General features: G+C 36.0%; 1 protein-coding gene and 1 long non-coding RNA gene across 2 annotated transcripts; both read left to right on the forward strand.

Moving 5' to 3' along the window:
- The first annotated feature begins 901 nt into the window (after positions 1 to 901).
- LOC116011183 lies at positions 902 to 2,402 on the forward strand. The gene is made up of 3 exons (XR_004096976.1): positions 902 to 1,051; positions 1,941 to 2,022; positions 2,128 to 2,402. It is a non-coding gene; the product is annotated as an uncharacterized LOC116011183 (long non-coding RNA).
- Positions 2,403 to 7,431: 5,029 nt separating this feature from the next.
- On the forward strand, positions 7,432 to 18,176 carry LOC116010348 (dnaJ homolog subfamily B member 1-like). The gene is made up of 2 exons (XM_031249714.1): positions 7,432 to 8,191; positions 17,429 to 18,176. Exons 1-2 carry the CDS (start codon positions 7,620 to 7,622, stop codon positions 17,868 to 17,870), a joined length of 1,014 nt encoding a protein of 337 aa, XP_031105574.1. The 5' UTR covers positions 7,432 to 7,619; the 3' UTR covers positions 17,871 to 18,176.
- Positions 18,177 to 20,197: the final 2,021 nt, after the last annotated feature.

The following is a 20,197-nucleotide window of genomic DNA, read 5'->3' on the forward strand; positions in this document are numbered from 1 at the left end:
TTAGTATTATTATTTAATAAATAAATAATAATACTAATATATATATATTTTACGTGACAACTTTGTTTAGTAAATTAGTAATATAATATTAGTATAACGTAATTATATATATTATTATTATTTATTTATTGTTTATATTACTCAAATAAATAATAATACTAATATTATATTAGTAAACAAAGTTTTCACGTAATATTGTTTTATATTATTTAATACTATATAAAATATATACATTTTTACAAAAATTTTACTAAATAACCTATATTAGTCCTAATTTTATTGTGGTATGACCATTTTTGATCATTCGTTAATAAAACCGTTAACCTACTGTTAACTATTAGGATATTTTTGTCCTTTTTATATAAAATATTAGTATTATTATTTATTTATTAATAAATATTAGTATTATTGTTTAATAAATAAATAATAATACTAATATATATATATTTTACGTGACAACTTTGTTTAGTAAATTAGTAATATAATATTAGTATAACGTAATTATATATATTATTATTTATTTATTGTTTATATTACTCAAATAAATAATAATACTAATATTATATTAGTAAACAAAGTTTTCACGTAATATTGTTTTATATTATTTAATACTATATAAAATATATACATTTTTACAAAAATTTTACTCATATATATATATATATAAGATTTGGATCCAGTGAGATCACCCTAGTTAGACGAGATCGTGAGATTTAATCTTAGTCATCCATCTTTGTTAATTAATGGTTCTGATTTTAGGTGTGTTTTATAGGTGTTTTCACGCTCACATTGATTAATGTAGGGTCTTTGTAGTAATTTTGCTCATTATTTCATTTATTACCATTTTTAATACGATATTATTGCCGGTTCCGTTTAGTCTTCCTACTGGTTCACTCACGCTTCGTCAGAAATTCCATTAGCGCGAAACCCCACTGCTGCCTCTTCCACGCGTCTGTGTGTGCATATCGGAGAAGCTTCATGGCGGATTCTTTGCTCCAACGGTCAAAAAGGGTGAGGATCTGGAGATCATCATTTGCAGGTGGAATGCGAGGTATGCCATTTTACTTTCCTTTTTTTCCGCTATTGGTTCTCTTTTTTTTATTTATTGGGTTTTTGTGTTATGTGGAGTGTTTAGGTTCGGGGATGGTGGTTTGTGTTGGTAGGGGATAGCAGCTTGTATTTTTTTCNTTGTTAGGGTTTTTCGATTTTTGGGGGGGTCGGGTGAGGGGCGGGGTTCAGTTTTAGTGGCTGCGGGGTGGGGGTTTAGGTTGGTCGGTTTTCCAGCGGGGGTTGGATTGGGGGTGGTAGTATTTGATTTTTACGGTGTTGTTGGGTTCTGTTTTAGGGGCTGCGGGGGTGGGGGGTTTAGGTTGGGTTCTGGATTGGGGGTGTGTGTTTGGTTTTTACAGACTAAACACTAGAGTATGAGAGAGTTAAATTAAATCCCTTTCATAGTTGATAGCGGCTAGTTGGCTGCATTTAGTAGGATCACCATTCACATGCAATGGCCTCTTATTCTAAGGGTTAAACAGAGATGTTCCTCACATGTCCATCTTGTAATCATTTTATCATGCATACACTATTAGAACAATTCTTCACTTAGTTTATACCTACACACATGATGACTGCAAATTAATTCTTTGATCACATACCTATATGACTGCAAATTATTTCTTTGCTATTAACTATTATAAGTCTTTGATGAATACTCGTATGCACATGATGTTTGCAACTTAATTTGTAACTAATTCTTTGATGGCATACTCTGTTGAGTTGTTTTAGAGTATTAGAATAAGACTATGCGTTTTGTACGTACTCTTAGAGTTCTAGTTTAGTATAATACAGTACAAGTATTATTCAATGCTATACCAGGGAGACCTTCTCAGTTTAGATTATTATCCTCTAAGACACATTTCTTAAGGCGATTTTTGCTTCCCCAGAAAGGAACTATAATTGAGAAACTCACAGAAGAAACTCTGAGATATTGGAATCATCTCACGGAACTCCTATCCATATGTGAAGGTTGGTGGAATATATCATCTTTTTCATTTTGCAGTCTCGTAAAACAACACTATAATTTTTATTTTTTTTTTGCCATATTTCATGTATTTTTGTTGCCTCTTGCAGCTCAAAGACAAATTGGAGAGGCTTACTTGAATGAAACAAGCTCTAGGTCTCATCAAATTCTTAGGGTGGTATCAGTTGGTCAAAGACTTAAAGAAGGTTGCCATATAAACCATATGAAACACAAGCTCCTAGTGATGAAGATGAAGTAGTATATATTTTCATAACTTCTTTTTTTGTGTATGGTAATAGTTCGTTGTTAGAAGTACTATGTACATGATCATAATTTTTGTTGTAAATAATTTTGATGTTTAAATATATTTTCAATTTGAAATTTAGTGCGTTTTGTTGATTACATATAATTTATTAACAGCAGGTATAAATAAATTTATGGTAATATAAGTGTGTGTGCACTGTAGGTTTTGAGTGTGTGCACCGTAGGTTTTATGTGTGTGCTCTGAAGGTTTTGAGTGTGTGCACACACCATCAAACTACAGCGCACACACTAACTCATCAAACCACATCGCAAACGCACAAACTCCGAAATCCATACACTTACGTTCATACTCCTAAATTCAAGTATTTATTACAATTACACAGTAATGCACGCACGGTAACTCGGTTTAAACACACACTATTAGCTCTCCCAAAAACATAAAATAACTTTTATATTACACAAGCCAAGGTTACGCACACGCTACCACTCACACACGCACACACCAGGACAAAATGAATAATATAATACAATGCTGTAAATTGGCGTCCCTCCACCCGATAAAACATTAACGGAAACCCTTACCAAACTAATACAGAAATCAATCACGGAAAAATACATAACGAATATGAAAATTGGCATAATGTAATTCGCATAAAATAATCTCAAAACCAAGCAAAAACTATCTGCCCTATGCACACACCAAAAAATAATCCTGTGAATATGTTGGAGCTTTACTGTTATACATGCGAACACAACTGGTAGAAAACAATGAATTAAAAATCAAACAAACGCACACACTTGAATAAAGAATCGCACACTCCTACACTCCATTAAAGCTCCAACATATTCACTCCTAAACTCCACGTTGCTTATATCACTCAAACTCAGCAATATGCACAGACCGTGCGCTATAAATGCATACACAATCTATAGCAGAAACAAAAAAAAAAACAAAAGTGAAATACAAATTAATAACAACATACCGGCAAACCTATTAGCCATGGAAATCTATGTTAACCACTGCGACTAATTGTTTCAGTTTTCTCACGGTGTNTGAAATACAAATTAATAACAACATACCGGCAAACCTATTAGCCATGGAAATCTATGTTAACCACTGCGACTAATTGTTTCAGTTTTCTCACGGTGTTTGTTCACAACAGACAAAACATCCCATAACACTTCTACTTGGTTACCATGATTAGGATTCCTTAATATATGGGAATTATTATGTTTAATTATTTTCCTATTATAATACATTCTAATCAAATTACAGCTCTATCCTTTTCTCTTAATTATGTCCTAAACTAATTCATTTTTAAATATTAATGCTAACCATTCATTCCAATTTAATAAATGGCTCAGATTGAATCTCATGATCTCATCTTAGATGGTGATCTCATTTGATCCAGCCCCTATATATATATATATATATATATATNATATATATATATATATATATATATATATATATATATATATATATATATATATATATATATATATATATATATATATATATATTAAAAAGGACAAAAAGATCCTAATAGTTAACGGTAGGTTAACGATTTTATTAACATGGGACCAAAAATGGTCATGCCACAATAAAAATAGGATTAATATAGGATGTTTTGAAAAAAAAAAGGACTAAAAGTGGAACGACTCTTATAAATCTAGGACCAAAAATAGAATTAACTCTATTAATTGGTGTTTCTTTTGTTTTGCAGCTAACTATTGTGCTAAAGAAAGAGGACATGGACACAGAGAAGAGCTAATGAAATGAGTACTGTTATGTTGGAGGTCTACTTGAGTATGTAAAATGGTTGAATGCTGATAACTGAGTGATAAGGTATGCTAATTTGCTACCATTCTCTTCCACCTATGTGCATTATATTCTTTGTTCTTTTAATTTGTCCAAGGGTACTATTTTACTCTTTGCATCCTACTTTTTTTTAAAATGTATTTAATGTTATGGACCTCGGGTCACACTTTCTACATTAGGATGATCTTGTAATCTTTTCTTCTTCTTCTTCTACTTTTTTTTTTTTGAAATAATGATTTAGTAATCTTTGTTTACACATAAATGTTTTTATATATTTTTATGGGAAAATGGCATTTTTAGTCCCTGAGTTATAGGGGTAGTGTAGACTCAGTCCCTGAGTTATGGCTGTATGCGAGTTTAGTCCCTCAGTTATTCGCAAAGTGGCGAGTTTAGTCCCTGGCCATTAAATTTGACGAAAAAATTTAAAAATATTCAAAATTTGAGGGGTAAAATAGGAAATTCACATTTTATTATTCTTCTTATATCAAAATCACTTTTACAACATTATTTTTCACTTCTTAGCCTAATTATTTTCAAGATTTTTCATTTTTAAAAGCATTTTAATAACTTTCAAATGACTTGTTAGGAACCTGACTCTCGTATAACACACTTAAAACTTAGCACAAATAAAGAAATGCATGATCATTGTATTTAGGTGTATGAAACACACTATCCTAACAAGTTTTTATCTTTTTACTAAGCAACAAATGTAATAAAATTAAAACTTTTGAGATTTTTTTACACACTATCCTATCTCAAAAGTTTTAATTTTATTACATTTGTTGCTTAGTAAAAAGATAAAAACTTGTTAGGATAGTGTGTTTCATACACCTAAATACAATGATCATGCATTTCTTTATTTGTGCTAAGTTTTAAGTGTGTTATACGAGAGTCAGGTTCCTAACAAGTCATTTGAAAGTTATTAAAATGCTTTTAAAAATGAAAAATCTTGAAAATAATTAGGCTAAGAAGTGAAAAATAATGTTGTAAAAGTGATTTTGATATAAGAAGAATAATAAAATGTGAATTTCCTATTTTACCCCTCAAATTTTGAATATTTTTAAATTTTTTCGTCAAATTTAATGGCCAGGGACTAAACTCGCCACTTTGCGAATAACTGAGGGACTAAACTCGCATACAGCCATAACTCAGGGACTGAGTCTACACTACCCCTATAACTCAGGGACTAAAGATGCCATTTTCCCTATTTTTATTTTAGGCTTTTAATTGGATGGAGCACATGCTTTAATTTGGTATCAGAGCCATGTCAAAGATCATGAGTTCGAATCTCCGCGCCACCCAAAAAAAGAGACTTCCACGTGTTGCTTGGAATCCACCGTACACGTTGAAGGGGCGTGTGAGCATAAATATATGTGCAGTCCAACTATCAGCGCACATGATTCAATTTGGTATCAGAGCCAGGCTGCTTTTAGTTGGATGGAGCACAATATTCAATTTGGTATCAAAGTCATGCAAAATGTCATGGGTTCGAAACTCTGCGCCACCCGTAAAGAAAGAAGTCTATGGTCCACGTGTTGCTTGGAGCCCATCAAAGTCAATCGGCCCGCACACGTGAGGGGGCGTGTGAGCATAAATATAATATAAACATAAATGTGCAGTCCAACTATCAATTTAGGCTTTTAGTTGGATGGAGCATATGCTTTAATTATAAGGTGTGAATCTATACATTTCATATTTGCTTATCTAAGAGGAGAGAGTGAAAGAGGGTGGGTTTTTCCTAATGGTTCTCGGTGGTATGCCCAACCTCTAGCATTCCACTTATAGCTCAATTTGATTCTCGTTGGTATGCCCTTCATCTCATTTAGTAACCAATGTAGTTTCTATGTAATGGTATACATGAGACATATAATTGATGATAAGGGATCTATTCAAGCAATAGTAAGATTTTTATCATATTTCTTTGTTAAAATTTATTTTATAGAATTTATCATATTGTGGTTATGTTGAGTAATATATAGGAAAGTTTTGGTATATCTAATATTCATATATTTTTGAGATGTAGTTCTCACAGTCTAATTATTTCGCAATGGATATTGATCTAATGTATTTCGAATGGGCAGATTGTGTATCAAGTCCTATAGAGTAGGAATGCAGAATTTTGTGAACTATTTAGACTTGGTGATTGTGTTTCGAATGAACACCAGTTTGGGTTTCACAACGTACTACAGTGTAGTAGATGATCATGTGAACTGTTGTGTATTTTGAAATATATATTTAACTTATTTGTATTATGCCGTTCTTTACATTTTGTATTTGTAGTGTTTGGATGAACTATTATTATTGCATATGCTTACAATCAAATAACTGAAATAAGGTTAAAGGCCATTATGAAAAAGACAATGGACTATAATTTTTAACCGTTATCTTTGATATATAAGACAATGATTTTAAACTGTTGTCTTTGAGTGAGGTCTATAACAATGCCTTCTTCAACAACATTTTTTGCCCTTAAACCAACCGATATCTATGTGCATTTCTTTTTGTAGTGAAAATTACATAAGTCTTATTAGTGCCTAGTCCGAAATACACCATATTGATTACATGGCATGCTATATGAATAGCTTTGGCCAAAAAAACATTGTGGTGACTTCTTGCTATTGATCAAAACTTTGGCCATTAGTGTACAATTCTTTCTTTACACTAAAGTGTCCACTCAAATTTCTCAGTTTGCATATCATCATCATTCATGTGTTCTTTACTGTTTTCAAAGATTCACCACATGTTTGGGTTCACATGCAACATTGAATTGTTCAGAAATAGTAAATGCAACATAGTTGAATGAAGATGATCTAAAATTGGGTTCACATGAATTGTCACATTGCGGCCAGTCTTATTTAGTCCTTGTCACTTTTAGTCCACCGTTAAAATTTTCGCTAAATGACCGTCCAAAACAAGGCTATTTTTGTTCTTTTCATGCTTTGGTCATCTCCTTAACCTTTTGTAGTGGTTTTCCTTACACATTTTTGTCCAATGAAGAGGTCCGGCGAAAGCCACCGGACCTCTTCATTGGATGAAAATGTGTAAGGAAAATCACTGCAAAAGATAAAAGGAGATAATCAAAACATGAAAATATCAAAATACCCTTGTTTTGGACGGTTATTTGACGAAAATTTTAATGTTAAACTAAAAGTGACAATGACTAAATAAGACTGATTGTAATGTGAGAAAAATTAATGAAGTTGATTGAAAATGAAAATGACTCAAAAAAAAAAAAATCTCACAAGGGTAGAGCTCCTAAACGTGGTTCCCCACAAAATCGCCCCGTCCACGGCCTTTACCTTCCACTTCTACACGTCTCCAAAGAGCATATTAAGTTACGGACTATTAACCCCCCAAAAACACACAATTAATAGATTCTCTTTTACCTTAGCCCTTTGATGCTCTATAGCTATTAGCTGCTGCTGTTGCCTGTTGATCCTCCGCCATAGCTCCACTCTTCTTGTTTTACTCTCCTCCTCAATCCTCATCAGCCGCCGACGCCCTGCCCTGCCCTAAATGGGGGTCGATTACTACAACATTCTCAAGGTTAACCGCAACGCCAGCGACGATGATTTGCGCAAAGCTTACCGTCGCCTCGCCATGATCTGGCACCCCGACAAGAACCCTGGCCCCAAGAAGCACGAGGCCGAGGCCAAGTTCAAGCAGATTTCCGAGGCCTATGATGTCCTCAGCGATCTCCAGAAGCGCCAAATTTACGATCTCTACGGCGAGGAGGCGCTCAAGTCCGGCCAGGTCCCACCGCCTCCCCGCAGCGGACCCCACCACTTCCGGACTCAGCCGCATCCCAATCCCTCCTTTAGGTTTAACCCTAGGGATGCGGATGATATTTACGCCGAGTTGTTTGGTGGGTCCTCTTCCGAGAGTAATGGGCGGGCCAGGGGGACTAGGGATGGGTTCTTCAGGAGCACTGGGGCTGACTTCTCCGGAACTAGCACTGGAACGCGCCCTGGGACTACACCGAGGAAGGCGCCGCCGGTGGAGAATGAGTTGCAATGTAGTTTGGAGGACTTGTACAAGGGGGCTGAGAAGAAAATGAAGATCTCCAGGACGATTCTCGATTATTATGGGTAATGTTTAAAGCCATTTTTTTTTCTAGTAACAGAGAAATTTCGGATTTTGTTATATATTTAGGGCTAGGGTTTGTCATATTTAGATGCAAAGATCTGATTTTTCTTGATGTGCTGTTTACTTTTGCTCATTGCTCTTGCATTCTTGGCTTCATTACTGTTTAGTATAATTGGATGCTGAGCTATTGGTTTATGTTTAGTGTATTGTGAAAGGTGTAGCTTCTCTTTCTGTGCCTGTTTCTTCTATGCTGTCGTAGTGGAGCAGTTTTTGTGCTTTCTTCTAAATGATTTTGGGATATCACCTTATTCTTTTGGATGCTACAAATTTGAAAAGCTTCTCTTAGGTGTAGAGAAGGTAGTGTAAATGGATTATAAAGAATTTCCATAGCATGTTAAGAGTTATATTTCATAAAGACCCTGTTTGGTAAATGGCTTAGCTGATTAGGTTGGCTAATTGGGTTAGAAGGTATGATTAGTTGATAACATTAGCTGATTGTAGAAAGTTATTTGGTAAATTAGCTCTTAACTTATAGTTGTTTGATATAATTTCTTTTCTCAAAAAGCTAATTGAAAAGGCTGCTTTGAGTAGCCTTTTGAATTTTAGTATTTTGTAGTTACAAAAACTTATTAACCAAACAATTATTTTAATTTTTTAACCAAGTCAAACAATTAATTTTGGTCAAATAAGCCAAAATTGGCTGATAGGCTGATTATTTACCAAACAAGGCCAATTTCAAACTGTGTTTATCTAATCATACTCGCAACGTAGTATATGAGAATGAGATAACTATAGATCCTGGTTGTATATCAATGCACCTATCAAGAAATGAAAACAAAAAAAAAAAAGCTTGGACATGAAGCTCCCATGATAACATCCAAGTGCCAACTTCTTCTCTAGTGATACATATTCAATAACAGGTGTTTCTTTGCTTAAAAAAGCATATGTGTTGAGATTATTATAATCTATTTGTGTGGGCCCATGGTACTGCCTTGAAGAAAATATTATTTCAAACACAATATCCACTAATAGCTCCACTTTCTCTTCTCTGGCTTCCTCTGAAACTGCTGGCAGTATAAGGTTGATCTAATGCTTTCAATATGTGTAGTTTTTTTTAATGACATGTAGCCTAACCTTGTTGCAATGGAAGCTATAGAAGATCGGGTGTACTTCCACCATAGTTGGTATCTTCGTGTTTGTGTTGCCTCTAGGATGGTAGAATTGCAGGGAGAGTTAGATGTTTTGGCCCCTACTTAGCTCAGAACTTTGGATGGCGTATATTTTTGTTAACAAGAAAATTATACATGCTATATTGCATCAATATAGGCATGCATTCTGTAAAGCAAACAACATCTAGTCATTTAGTTTGACCAAACTACTTAATTAGTCTAGTCAAACTTGCAAACTTAATTAATGCCTTAAATATAATATATATTTAATACAGGAAAATCTTACCTTTTCTTTTAAATTCCTCAAGCATATAATGCTTCAACTATTGGTTGCCTATTATTTGAGAGTATACATTGACTTTGCTATTGGACCTTTGCTTAGATGCTCTTTACTGTGGGATCTAAAGAAAGGGAGCACATTTAGAAATTTTCATGTACTTATTTTCAAAGTACTTTTATGTTGAAAATCACCAAATCAGACCATAGTTTCTTTTAAATGAGATGTTATCATTATTCTATTAAGAGTAATCAATATTTACTTTTTAAAAGTATATCTAGGATTTTCTATCTGCAATAGTCAAACTTTGTTGTCTTTTCATTGTACTTTGTGCCATGCTTTAGGTTAAATGTGTAACTGGGTCTTGATCTCTATAATTGAGTAAGTTATCGGCCACCTCTTAAAGTATTCTTTCCATGAAAACCTAGTTTTGATGTGTTGTCGCAGTTCATTATGAAAATTATAATTGAAGGTAAACCAAATGAGTTTGAGAATTGTGTACTTCTTCCATTTTAGTTGGATAATCCAATATTTATAGAAACATAAGCTTTAGGCCAGTAGTTGTAAGACATTTTAGTTTAAGTTCATTGACTTTCTTCTTGTTCCAAGTTTCAAGCAATCCCAGCCTTCTATTTTGTCTTGCTGTTTTAAACTTCTACATAAATTAAGATAGCACACTGAGATTTTCTCTATGCATTTAAGCTTAGTAGTGTGCCATTGAGGAATTTATATCAGAAACATTGTTTAATTCTAAGGTTTATAAAGCAAATTAAGTCAGTTTGGGCTGATTTGCCCGGTATTTCAGTCACAGCTCTTATTCTTTCCAAATTTTCTTCTATCACGTTTATTATTTAGGATATAAGAAATATTCTTGTGTCAAGAAAATCTTTCCTTATGCCAGTTATAATCACATGATCCTATAATCAGAATAGAGCTTATGAGTTATTCCTGTTGTTGAGAATTATTATATTATGCCTTGAAAGATGAAATGGCTTCAATAGTGTAGCATAGAAAGATGAAATGGCATCAGTAGTATAGAAAGATGAAATGTCTTCAATAGTGTAGCATAGAAAGATGAAATGACATCAATAGTGTAGAGGTTTCCAACATGTATATATATGGCAGCATGCCATTGTAGAAAATGCAAGTAAGAAACACAGATTTTTCTGATTTCACATGGTATCAGAGCCTCTTTCCTAGGCTGTTTTTCTTCTGGTTTTTCTTTTTCCAAATATTTTCCGGCAGTGGCGTAAAAACAGCGACTGTTTTCCGGTCATCTTTCTCCTCCGATCAAGGTGCCGTTTTCTCCATTGGGTTCGTTTCGAGGAGACGTATCTAGCAGTGTTTTTCCAGATCCTTCGCAGTCGCCGGTCAACGCTGGTCAACGCCGGTCAACACTGGTCAACGGTACTGTTCCGGTCAAAGGCACTGTTCCAGCAAAATATTCCGGTCAACGGTACTCTCTCACTCACCTGCTAATATTCCTTTTTGTCAACCATGTCTTCAACTGGTATTAAGGAAACTTCTGACAGTGTTGAGAATGTTATTTCTAGCTCAGTGTTTGTGCCAAATTTATCTGGAAATCCAGTTATTACCTCTGAAAAATTATGTGGGTCACAAAACTACCATTCGTGGTCCGATGCTGTTGAAATGTGGTTTATGGGCCAAGGTGTTAGTGACCATTTGGAAAAGGGGGAAGAAAAGGTTCCAGAAAATGAGAAGGCAATTTGGAAAAGAGTGGATGCCCAACTTTGTAGTCTCTTGTGGCAATCCCTTTCACCTGAGTTAATTCAACTGTTCAGAGTTTTTAAATCATGTGTTGAGGTATGGAATCAAGCCAAGTCCTTATACACTAATGATGTTTCTCAATGTTACACAGTTGTTAATAATTTGGTTAACTTAAAGAAGGATTGTATGAGTATGGAAGCCTTTCTTGGGAAAACTCAAAGTTTATTAACTGAGTTTAATAAGCTATTACCAACTGGAGGGACACCTGCGGAACAGATTGCCCAACGTGAAAAATTTTTTGTTGTTTTTGTTTTATCTAAATTAGGCCCTGAGTTTGAGAATACTCGAAACCAGATTCTTGGAGATAATGTCGTACCAGGGATCCAAGAATTGTTCAAACGCCTTTTTCAAGCGACTTCCTTTCCTGGTGAGACTTCTGCACCCACCACAGACCAATCTGCTCTTGTGATCGAAGGAGGTCGAGGTAACCATTTGGGCAACCGAAATAAAGACCGTAGTGGGCAGAAAAACACTAGATATTGCGATTACTGCAATCGATATGGACACACACGGGATCGATGCTGGAAGCTGCATGGGAGACCGGTGCTTGCCCCTACAAATGTGGCTGAGCTCAAACAGGATTCAGGTTCTAAAACTATCTCTCTTACAGAATATGAAGAGTTTGCCCGATTTAAAGCTAGTGCCCAAGCTGCTGTTGTCACTCCTGTAGCTCACANATCTGGCTCTCTTGGATCATGGGTCCTTGATTCAGGTGCTTCTAAACATATCTGTGGTAATTCTTCTTTATTGACTCACTTCACAGATTCTAAGTCTCTTCCATCAATTGTATTTGGTAATGGATCCATATGTACTGCTCATGGTGTTGGTAAAGCACGGCCTCTTCCTAATTTACCTTTATCATCACTTCTGTACATACCTACATGTCCTTTTAACTTGATTTCCATTCGTCAACTTACTCACTCTCTGGATTGCCTAGTTACATTTTCTTCTGATTCTGTTATTATACAGGACCGTCGTTCGGGGAAGACGATTGGCTCGGGGTATGAATCAAAAGGACTATACCGCTTATCTACTCCTGCTTCCGCTGTCTGTAGTGCTACTATTTCTCCTTCTCTTACTCATTGTCGTCTAGGTCATCCGAGTTTGAAGAAACTGCAACAACTTGAACCAAATCTCTCAAAGTTGTCTTCACTAGAGTGTGAATCTTGTCAGTATGGAAAACATTCTAGAACCTCATTTCCTGAACGGGTCAATAAAGTATCTTCATCTCCTTTCTCTTTAGTTCACAGTGATATTTGGGGTCCTAGTCGTGTCGCATCTGTGTTAGGTTTTAGGTATTTTGTTACTTTTATTGATGACTTTTCTCGTTGTACTTGGGTTTTCCTAATGCAACGACGTTCTGAACTGTTTCACATCTTTCAAAAGTTTCATAATGAAATTAAAAATTAGTTTGGAGTGTATTAAAATTCTTCGGAGTGATAATGCCAAGGAATATTTCAATACTCCTTTGACTACCCTTCTTGAATCGGAGGGTATTCTCCATGAGTCTTCTTGTCCGAACACCCCACAACAAAATGGTGTGTCTGAACGGAAGAATAGACATCTAGTGGAAACTGCTAGGACTATGCTTCTTCACTATAAGGTCCCTTCTTGTTTCTGGGGAGATGCTATCCTTCATTCATGTTATCTTATTAACCGTATGCCATCATCTGTTTTACACGGCAAAATACCTTACAACCTACTGTTTCCTCAAGAGCCATTACACAAACTTCCACTTAAGGTTTTTGGTTGTACTTGTTTTGTTCATGATATTACTCCTGGTCGTGATAAGATCGCACCCAAGTTTTTGAAATGTATTTTTGTGGGGTACTCTAGGGTTCAAAAAGGTTTCAGATGTTATTGCCCTGACACACGGCGGTTTTATGTATCACCAAATGTTACCTTCTTTGAAAACACTCCATTCTTTTCATCTGACTCTACAGGGGTTGTGGATCCTTTTCCTGATGTCCTACCAGTTCCCTCGTTTGAAGGCGGGATAGAAATGCCACTACCTCCTAGTGTCCTACCTCCCAATCCATCACAAACACACACTGTTTCTCCATTCCAGTTCACCTATCATCGTCGGTCAACATTGCCACCAACCACTACTGCTGCAAACATTGAACCTGCTGATTCATCTCCTGAGCTGTCTCTTCCCTTGGATGCGGTTCCTGCTCCAGTTTCCAGTCCTCCCATTGCTAGTCGGGTAGGTAACAGGTCTACTCGCAATCCCTATCCTATATATAATTTTGTCTCTTATCACCGTTTTCCCCCTGTTTATAATGCCTTCATCTCTAGTTTATCATCTGTTTATGTTCCTAAATCGGTTAAAGAGGCTCTTTCTCATCCTGGTTGGCAACAAGCTATGGTAGATGAAATGGCTGCTTTACATTCCTCGGGAACTTGGGACTTGGTTCCATTACCTCCTGGCAAAACAGTTGTTGGTTGTCGATGGGTCTATAACGTCAAAGTTGGACCAGATGGACAGATAGACAGACTCAAGGCTCGACTTGTAGCCAAGGGGTACACTCAAGTATTTGGCGTTGATTACACCGATACATTCTCACCTGTGGCCAAGATCTCTTCCATCAGGATCTTTCTCTCTATTGCTGCTATACATCATTGGCCTCTATACCAGTTAGACATCAAGAATGCATTCTTACATGGGGATCTCAAAGAGGAAGTGTATATGGAGCAACCTCCTGGATTTGTTGCTCAAAGGGGGGAGACTAACCTGGTTTGCAAACTAAAACGCTCTCTTTATGGATTGAAACAGTCTCCACGTGCCTGGTTTGGACGCTTTAGCACAGTTCTACAAGATTTTGGGTTAATTCGGAGCAAAGTGGATCATTCTGTGTTCTATCGGCATCAACAAGGTAAAAGTATTTATCTTGTTGTTTATGTTGATGATATTGTTATCACAGGAAATGATGCGGAAGGAATGGTCCAGTTAAAGCAACATCTTTTCAAACACTTTGAAACAAAAGATCTTGGAAAATTAAAATACTTCTTAGGGATAGAAGTTGCCCAGTCAAAGCAAGGGATTTGTATATCTCAACGAAAATATGCTTTAGACATATTAGAGGAAACAGGTATGCTTGATTGTAGACCAATTGATACTCCCATGGATCCTAATATTAAGCTTGTACCAGAACAAGGGAAACTCTTTTCAGATCCAGGAAGATGTCGAAGGTTGGTTGGAAAACTGTTGTACTTAACCGTCACCCGTCGAAGGTTGGTTGGAAAACTGTTGTACTTAACCGTCACCCGTCCTGACATTTCTTTTGCAGTGTTGTACTTAACCGTCACCCGTCCTGACATTTCTTTTGCAGTGAGTATTGTGAGTGTCACCCGTCCTGACATTTCTTTTGCAGTGAGTATTGTGAGTCAGTTTTTGGCCTCTCCATGTGACAGCCATTGGGATGCTGTCATAAGGATTCTACAATACATCAAGAAGTCTCCCGGGACCGGAGTGTTATACAAGGATCATGGAAATACAGAGATTATTGGTTATACTGATGCAGATTGGGCTGGATGCCCTTGGGATAGAAAATCAACATCAGGATACTGTGTTTTTCTTGGAGGCAACCTAATATCTTGGAAAAATAAGAAGCAAAATGTGGTGGCTCGATCTAGTGCAGAGGCAGAATATCGGTCAATAGCCTTGGGAACATGTGAACTAATCTGGTTAAAGCATCTCCTATCTGAATTAAAATTCTACATGAAAGGGCCGATTAAACTGATGTGTGACAATCAAGCAGCTTTGCATATTGCATCTAATCCTGTCTTTTATGAGAGAACAAAACACATTGAGATTGATTGTCATTTTGTTCGTGAAAAGATTGCATCCGGGGAAATTGTTACCTCATTTGTAGGTACAAATGATCAGTTGGTTGACATCTTCACCAAAGCTTTAAGAGGTCCTAGAGTTGAATATTTGTGTAACAAGCTTGGAGCTTTTGATATTCACGCTCCAGCTTGAGGGGGGATGTTGAGAATTATTATATTATGCCTTGAAAGATGAAATGGCTTCAATAGTGTAGCATAGAAAGATGAAATGGCATCAGTAGTATAGAAAGATGAAATGTCTTCAATAGTGTAGCATAGAAAGATGAAATGACATCAATAGTGTAGAGGTTTCCAACATGTATATATATGGCAGCATGCCATTGTAGAAAATGCAAGTAAGAAACACAGATTTTTCTGATTTCACACCTGTTATTGTGTGTTTCCATAGAAATTGCTTAAAATTTATGTTATTTGCAGTTTTGCTAGGTGCACAAGCTCTTTCAACCTTCGTAGTTATGCATCCTTCCCAATAACTCCCATATATGCAACTATAAAGTACCAAAATTTGTTCTATATATTGTGCCTGCCTGATACTCTAATCACTGTTAACAGGTTTTTTCTGAACCATTTTAGTGATTGTTTGGCCCAACTAATTAATAGGCAAAAGCAATCTACTTCCTCCATCCCATTTTGAGTCTAGTTCAGTTAATGAGACTTACTCATGACCTCATGTTATTTACAATTTAATTTTTAGTAGTACTATAAAAAATTTATATGTTTAGAAACTACATTAATAGTACTATTAAACACAAAGAATCAAATTTAAAAATTATAAGTGACATTAAAGAAAATAAATGATGAAGAAATAATTAGTTTGACAATAGTAAACATGATACGTGAAGTGGAACAAAGGGAGTATTTTAGAAAGAGCATACAAAAAGATTCTTTATAAGAAGCTTTTATCACTGTTGTAAAAATTGGCCTAGGCGGCTGCCTAGGTTCCCCTAGGCTGAGGGGGCATTTCAAGCCTAGGCGCCTTTTAGTTGGCCGGCCAACTAGGCACCCAACTCGACCGAGTCATCTGAGTTTTTTTTCCTTTTAATTTGGCTTGTTTTGCTCAAAATGATGTCATTTTGAGCGAAAGTGCAAAATAAGCCAAATTTCCTAATTCTCCCAAATCCCTAGCGTCCATCGGCTAAAACCAAAAAAGTAAATAATAATAAAAATTAAACAGCAAAGCATAGCTTCGTCTAGGGCTCAGTGTCGCCATCCACACTTTACAGAGCCAATCGTCCATCATCCACTGCTCCTCCAGCTGTCGCCGCCTGCTCTGCTGGACTGCTGCACGTTGTCATCACTGGCCTCACCTGCTCCTCTTTGATATTCCACAAGCAACCAGCTTGTACTCAACAATCATATCACTAGTTGCTAAGTTATACATTTATACATCCTTTAACTACAATAGTACACTGCTCAGAGCTCAGATACATAGTGCCGTCCAGAGCTCAGATACTTTCTTCTTTTTTTTTTTTTCTTTTTTTTCTTTTTTTTTTTTAAAATTCTTGGCCGCCTAGGCACCCCCCAGGTGCCTGACTTGTGCCCAGCACTTTCTGCAACATTGGCTTTTATTATGTTTGATAAACAAGTTTATGAGTTCGTTTAGAAGCAGATGGGGGGATGACTGAAATTACTGTTGATATTCTCTGTACTTGTGGCTACTTGATCAGAAACAATCCTGCAAAATATCTAATGCTTTTGATATCCTTTAAGATAGTTGGCTTTGTTTATCTTGAATTGTTCTGTACATTGTACCTGTCCAAGTCTTGCAAAAGTATTGTTTGATGAGAAGCTGTGAAACAAATGTCACAGCTTATCAACTTAAATTTGTTGTTGATTTTTACATCAAGTGTTGGGCAAATTTTTTTTCTCCAAAATATAAACATATGTATTTAAACATATGATTATGGAGTATTTGAGTGTCGTATATTATTTTTTTCATACATAAATTTGTGTGTGATGTCTTGTTACTTGCAGCTGTATTATAATCCCCAAATTACTTCCTGGGGAGGTGCATAAAATGCTATTCTGTGTGGTATAATTCTAATTTCTCTGAACAAGCTTGGGTATTTAGTATGAATATGCATATTCATATTTTGTATTTACAACCACAAATTTTGCTCTTTATATTGATATATATCAGTATTGTCTTATTGCAGCACACTCCGAAGCATGGAGGAGATTCTGACAATCGAGATAAAACCTGGTTGGAAGAAAGGCACAAAGATAACTTTCCTGGAGAAGGGCAATCAAGAACCTGGTGTCATTCCAGCAGATCTTGTTTTTGTGGTTGACGAGAAACCTCACGCTGTTTTTGTTAGGGATGGTAATGATTTGATTGTTAGTAAGGAAATATCGCTTCTTGAAGCTCTAACCGGGAAAACTCTGGAAGTGACAACGCTGGACCGCAGAAATCTTATGATCCCATTGACTGAAATTGTCAAACCTGGGTACGAGGTAGTTGTCCCAAACGAAGGAATGCCGATTTCTAAAGAACCTCGCAGGAAGGGAAATCTACGGATAAAGATTGACGTTAGGTACCCGGCAAGGCTGAGCGAGGCTCAGAAATCAGAACTGAGGAGGGTGTTGGCTAGAACCTAGGGATTTAATTTCTTTTGGGGTGACCATATCAACACAACATGTTGACTGTGCAGTTTGTTAGATGTACATATAGCCATATATGTGAATGTGAATGAAGTAGAGTTTCATTTGTTTTTTGGTTTCCATTCTCCTCTTCAATGAAGTGGTGGAATGGAAAATGGAATTGTTCCTTGCCTAGGAACTCCTAGTCTAAGATTATTATTATTATTATTTGATGGGTTGATTTACAGTTTTATTTGTGTACATTTGATGAGGGATGCATGGATGGATGGATGGATTTACAATGGGGTTATGCCTCATTAAGCTCATTTTTCTTTTGTTTCATCACAGTTCATCTTGCATTATGGATTCTGATCTAAAAATTAGGTGTCACTTGATCTATTTTGTATCTGCATATTGTAATAGTTTATGTGCATATGGATCAGAGTTCATCATGAATTGTGGATTCTGATCTAAAAATTAGGTGTATGCAGTTGACCTATTTTGTATCTGAAGATAATAGTTTATGTGCATGTAAATAAATTAAAGACACATAAATGTTAATTACAAACAAGTAATATAGTAATTACAAATACATAATATGTTGCTATTTTGGATTAGGTTTACAATACAAGATAGAACTTGGTTCATGTATATAATTTGCCAATACTAAGATCATATTAGCTATTTATAGAACTTGGACCACCTCTGGGCTGTTTAGCTGGATTGGGAGAAGGGCCTATAGTCCCAACACTATGGATGGTTGTGCTTTTGAGGATTGTTCATTGTGCCAGTGAATTATGAATATTTGACTGTTAGATACTGAACTTGTAAGTGCTAGTTTATCAAAACTGAATGGGCTAATTAGAAACTTGATGGGTATGTATTACTCCAACCAAAAAAAAAAAAAGAAGGTTGTGGATATTATGCAATGACTTTCTTAGCATCACACATTGAGTTTATATGTGCTAAGAATGAAGTTTGTGAATATGTGGGTGGCCTCCGAGGCATTGGGTTAGTAAATAAGAAGTTTAACTTAAGATTTGTTTTCGGTAGTAGAGTGGCTGGGTGGGTGTTCCATTCTTGTCACAAACATTAGAGCATCCTTAGTTAGGGATGCCAATTTCAATCCGCCCCGCATCCTTAATAGTTAGGGATGCCAATTTCAATCCGCCCCGCGGATATCCACCCGAATTCACCCCGCATAGATTGGATTTTTTGGGTGATATAGTAGGTGGTGGGTCGGGGTTGGTCTTAAAAAATAAAGCTGCGGTGGCTCGGATTGGATTTGGGTCCTATGTACAAAACTCGCCTAGAACCCCTCCCGACTCACCATTTGTGTGTATATATAAATTAGTAACCTGCTAAACAAGTCATTTAGGACTTAATTGCACTTAGTAACCTGCTAAACAAGTCATTTAGGACTCAATTGCACTTGTTTACCGGTTTAGGGGATTTTAATGGAGCTTTTTTACTTAGGGGCTCAATTGCACTATCCACTATAATTAGGGGTTTAATTTGACACTTTTTCCAATAGTAAAATAAGTAGTAGTAGTATATACTTCGTAGTTAATTATAAAAGTTTCAATAACTTTGGGTAACTTTTTACTATTTTTATATCTAAGCTACTAAGTTTATTTTTAAAAACTAACAATTTAGTTATTATATTGGAATATTTCTATTATTTTATGTTTTAGTATAAGTAATGAATTTTATTATTTTATTATGTGAAAGTAATTTAAATATTTTTTTGTACAAAATAATAAGTTGATAAGTTGTGGATATCCGTAGTGTGCATCCACACCCGGTGGGGTGGGGTGGGTTTTGAAAAAGTCCACCCAATGCGGGTTGGTGGAGAAAACGTAAGGTGATGGATGTAACCCTCCCCGACCCACCCCGACCCATTGTCATCCCTATTAATTTAATAGTCATGGTTTGTTTTTTCTTTTTTAGGTTTTTGAGGTGCCAACTAGGAGAGGGACGAGGGATAGAGAAGTAGGAAAAAGAGGGGAAAAAAAGAAGCAAATCTTTGATGTTTCTTTCTCTTACCGGACCCACAAAAAAAAAGAAAAAGCAAAGCAGTTAATGCGCCAACTGTGGTGTGCACTGAACGCGCCCGGTTGGGCGCTGTCTGTGCTCCAAATGCACAGCATTGCGTCTCTCTTTGATGTTTCTTTCTCCTACGGGACCCACAGAAACCAAGGTCTTGAAGTAGAAATTCAACATTCTCTCTCCTCTACATAGATCTAAAAGCTGCAAAAACCTTCCCAAAAATCATTAATGGGGATGTTTTTAGGGGTTTAAGTTTGGGCTAGGTTCTTTGTGTATAAAAGTATACAGTTTAGTAT

Source organism: Ipomoea triloba, chromosome 2 (genome assembly GCF_003576645.1).
Source record: "Ipomoea triloba cultivar NCNSP0323 chromosome 2, ASM357664v1".
Classification (NCBI taxonomy): domain Eukaryota; kingdom Viridiplantae; phylum Streptophyta; class Magnoliopsida; order Solanales; family Convolvulaceae; genus Ipomoea; species Ipomoea triloba.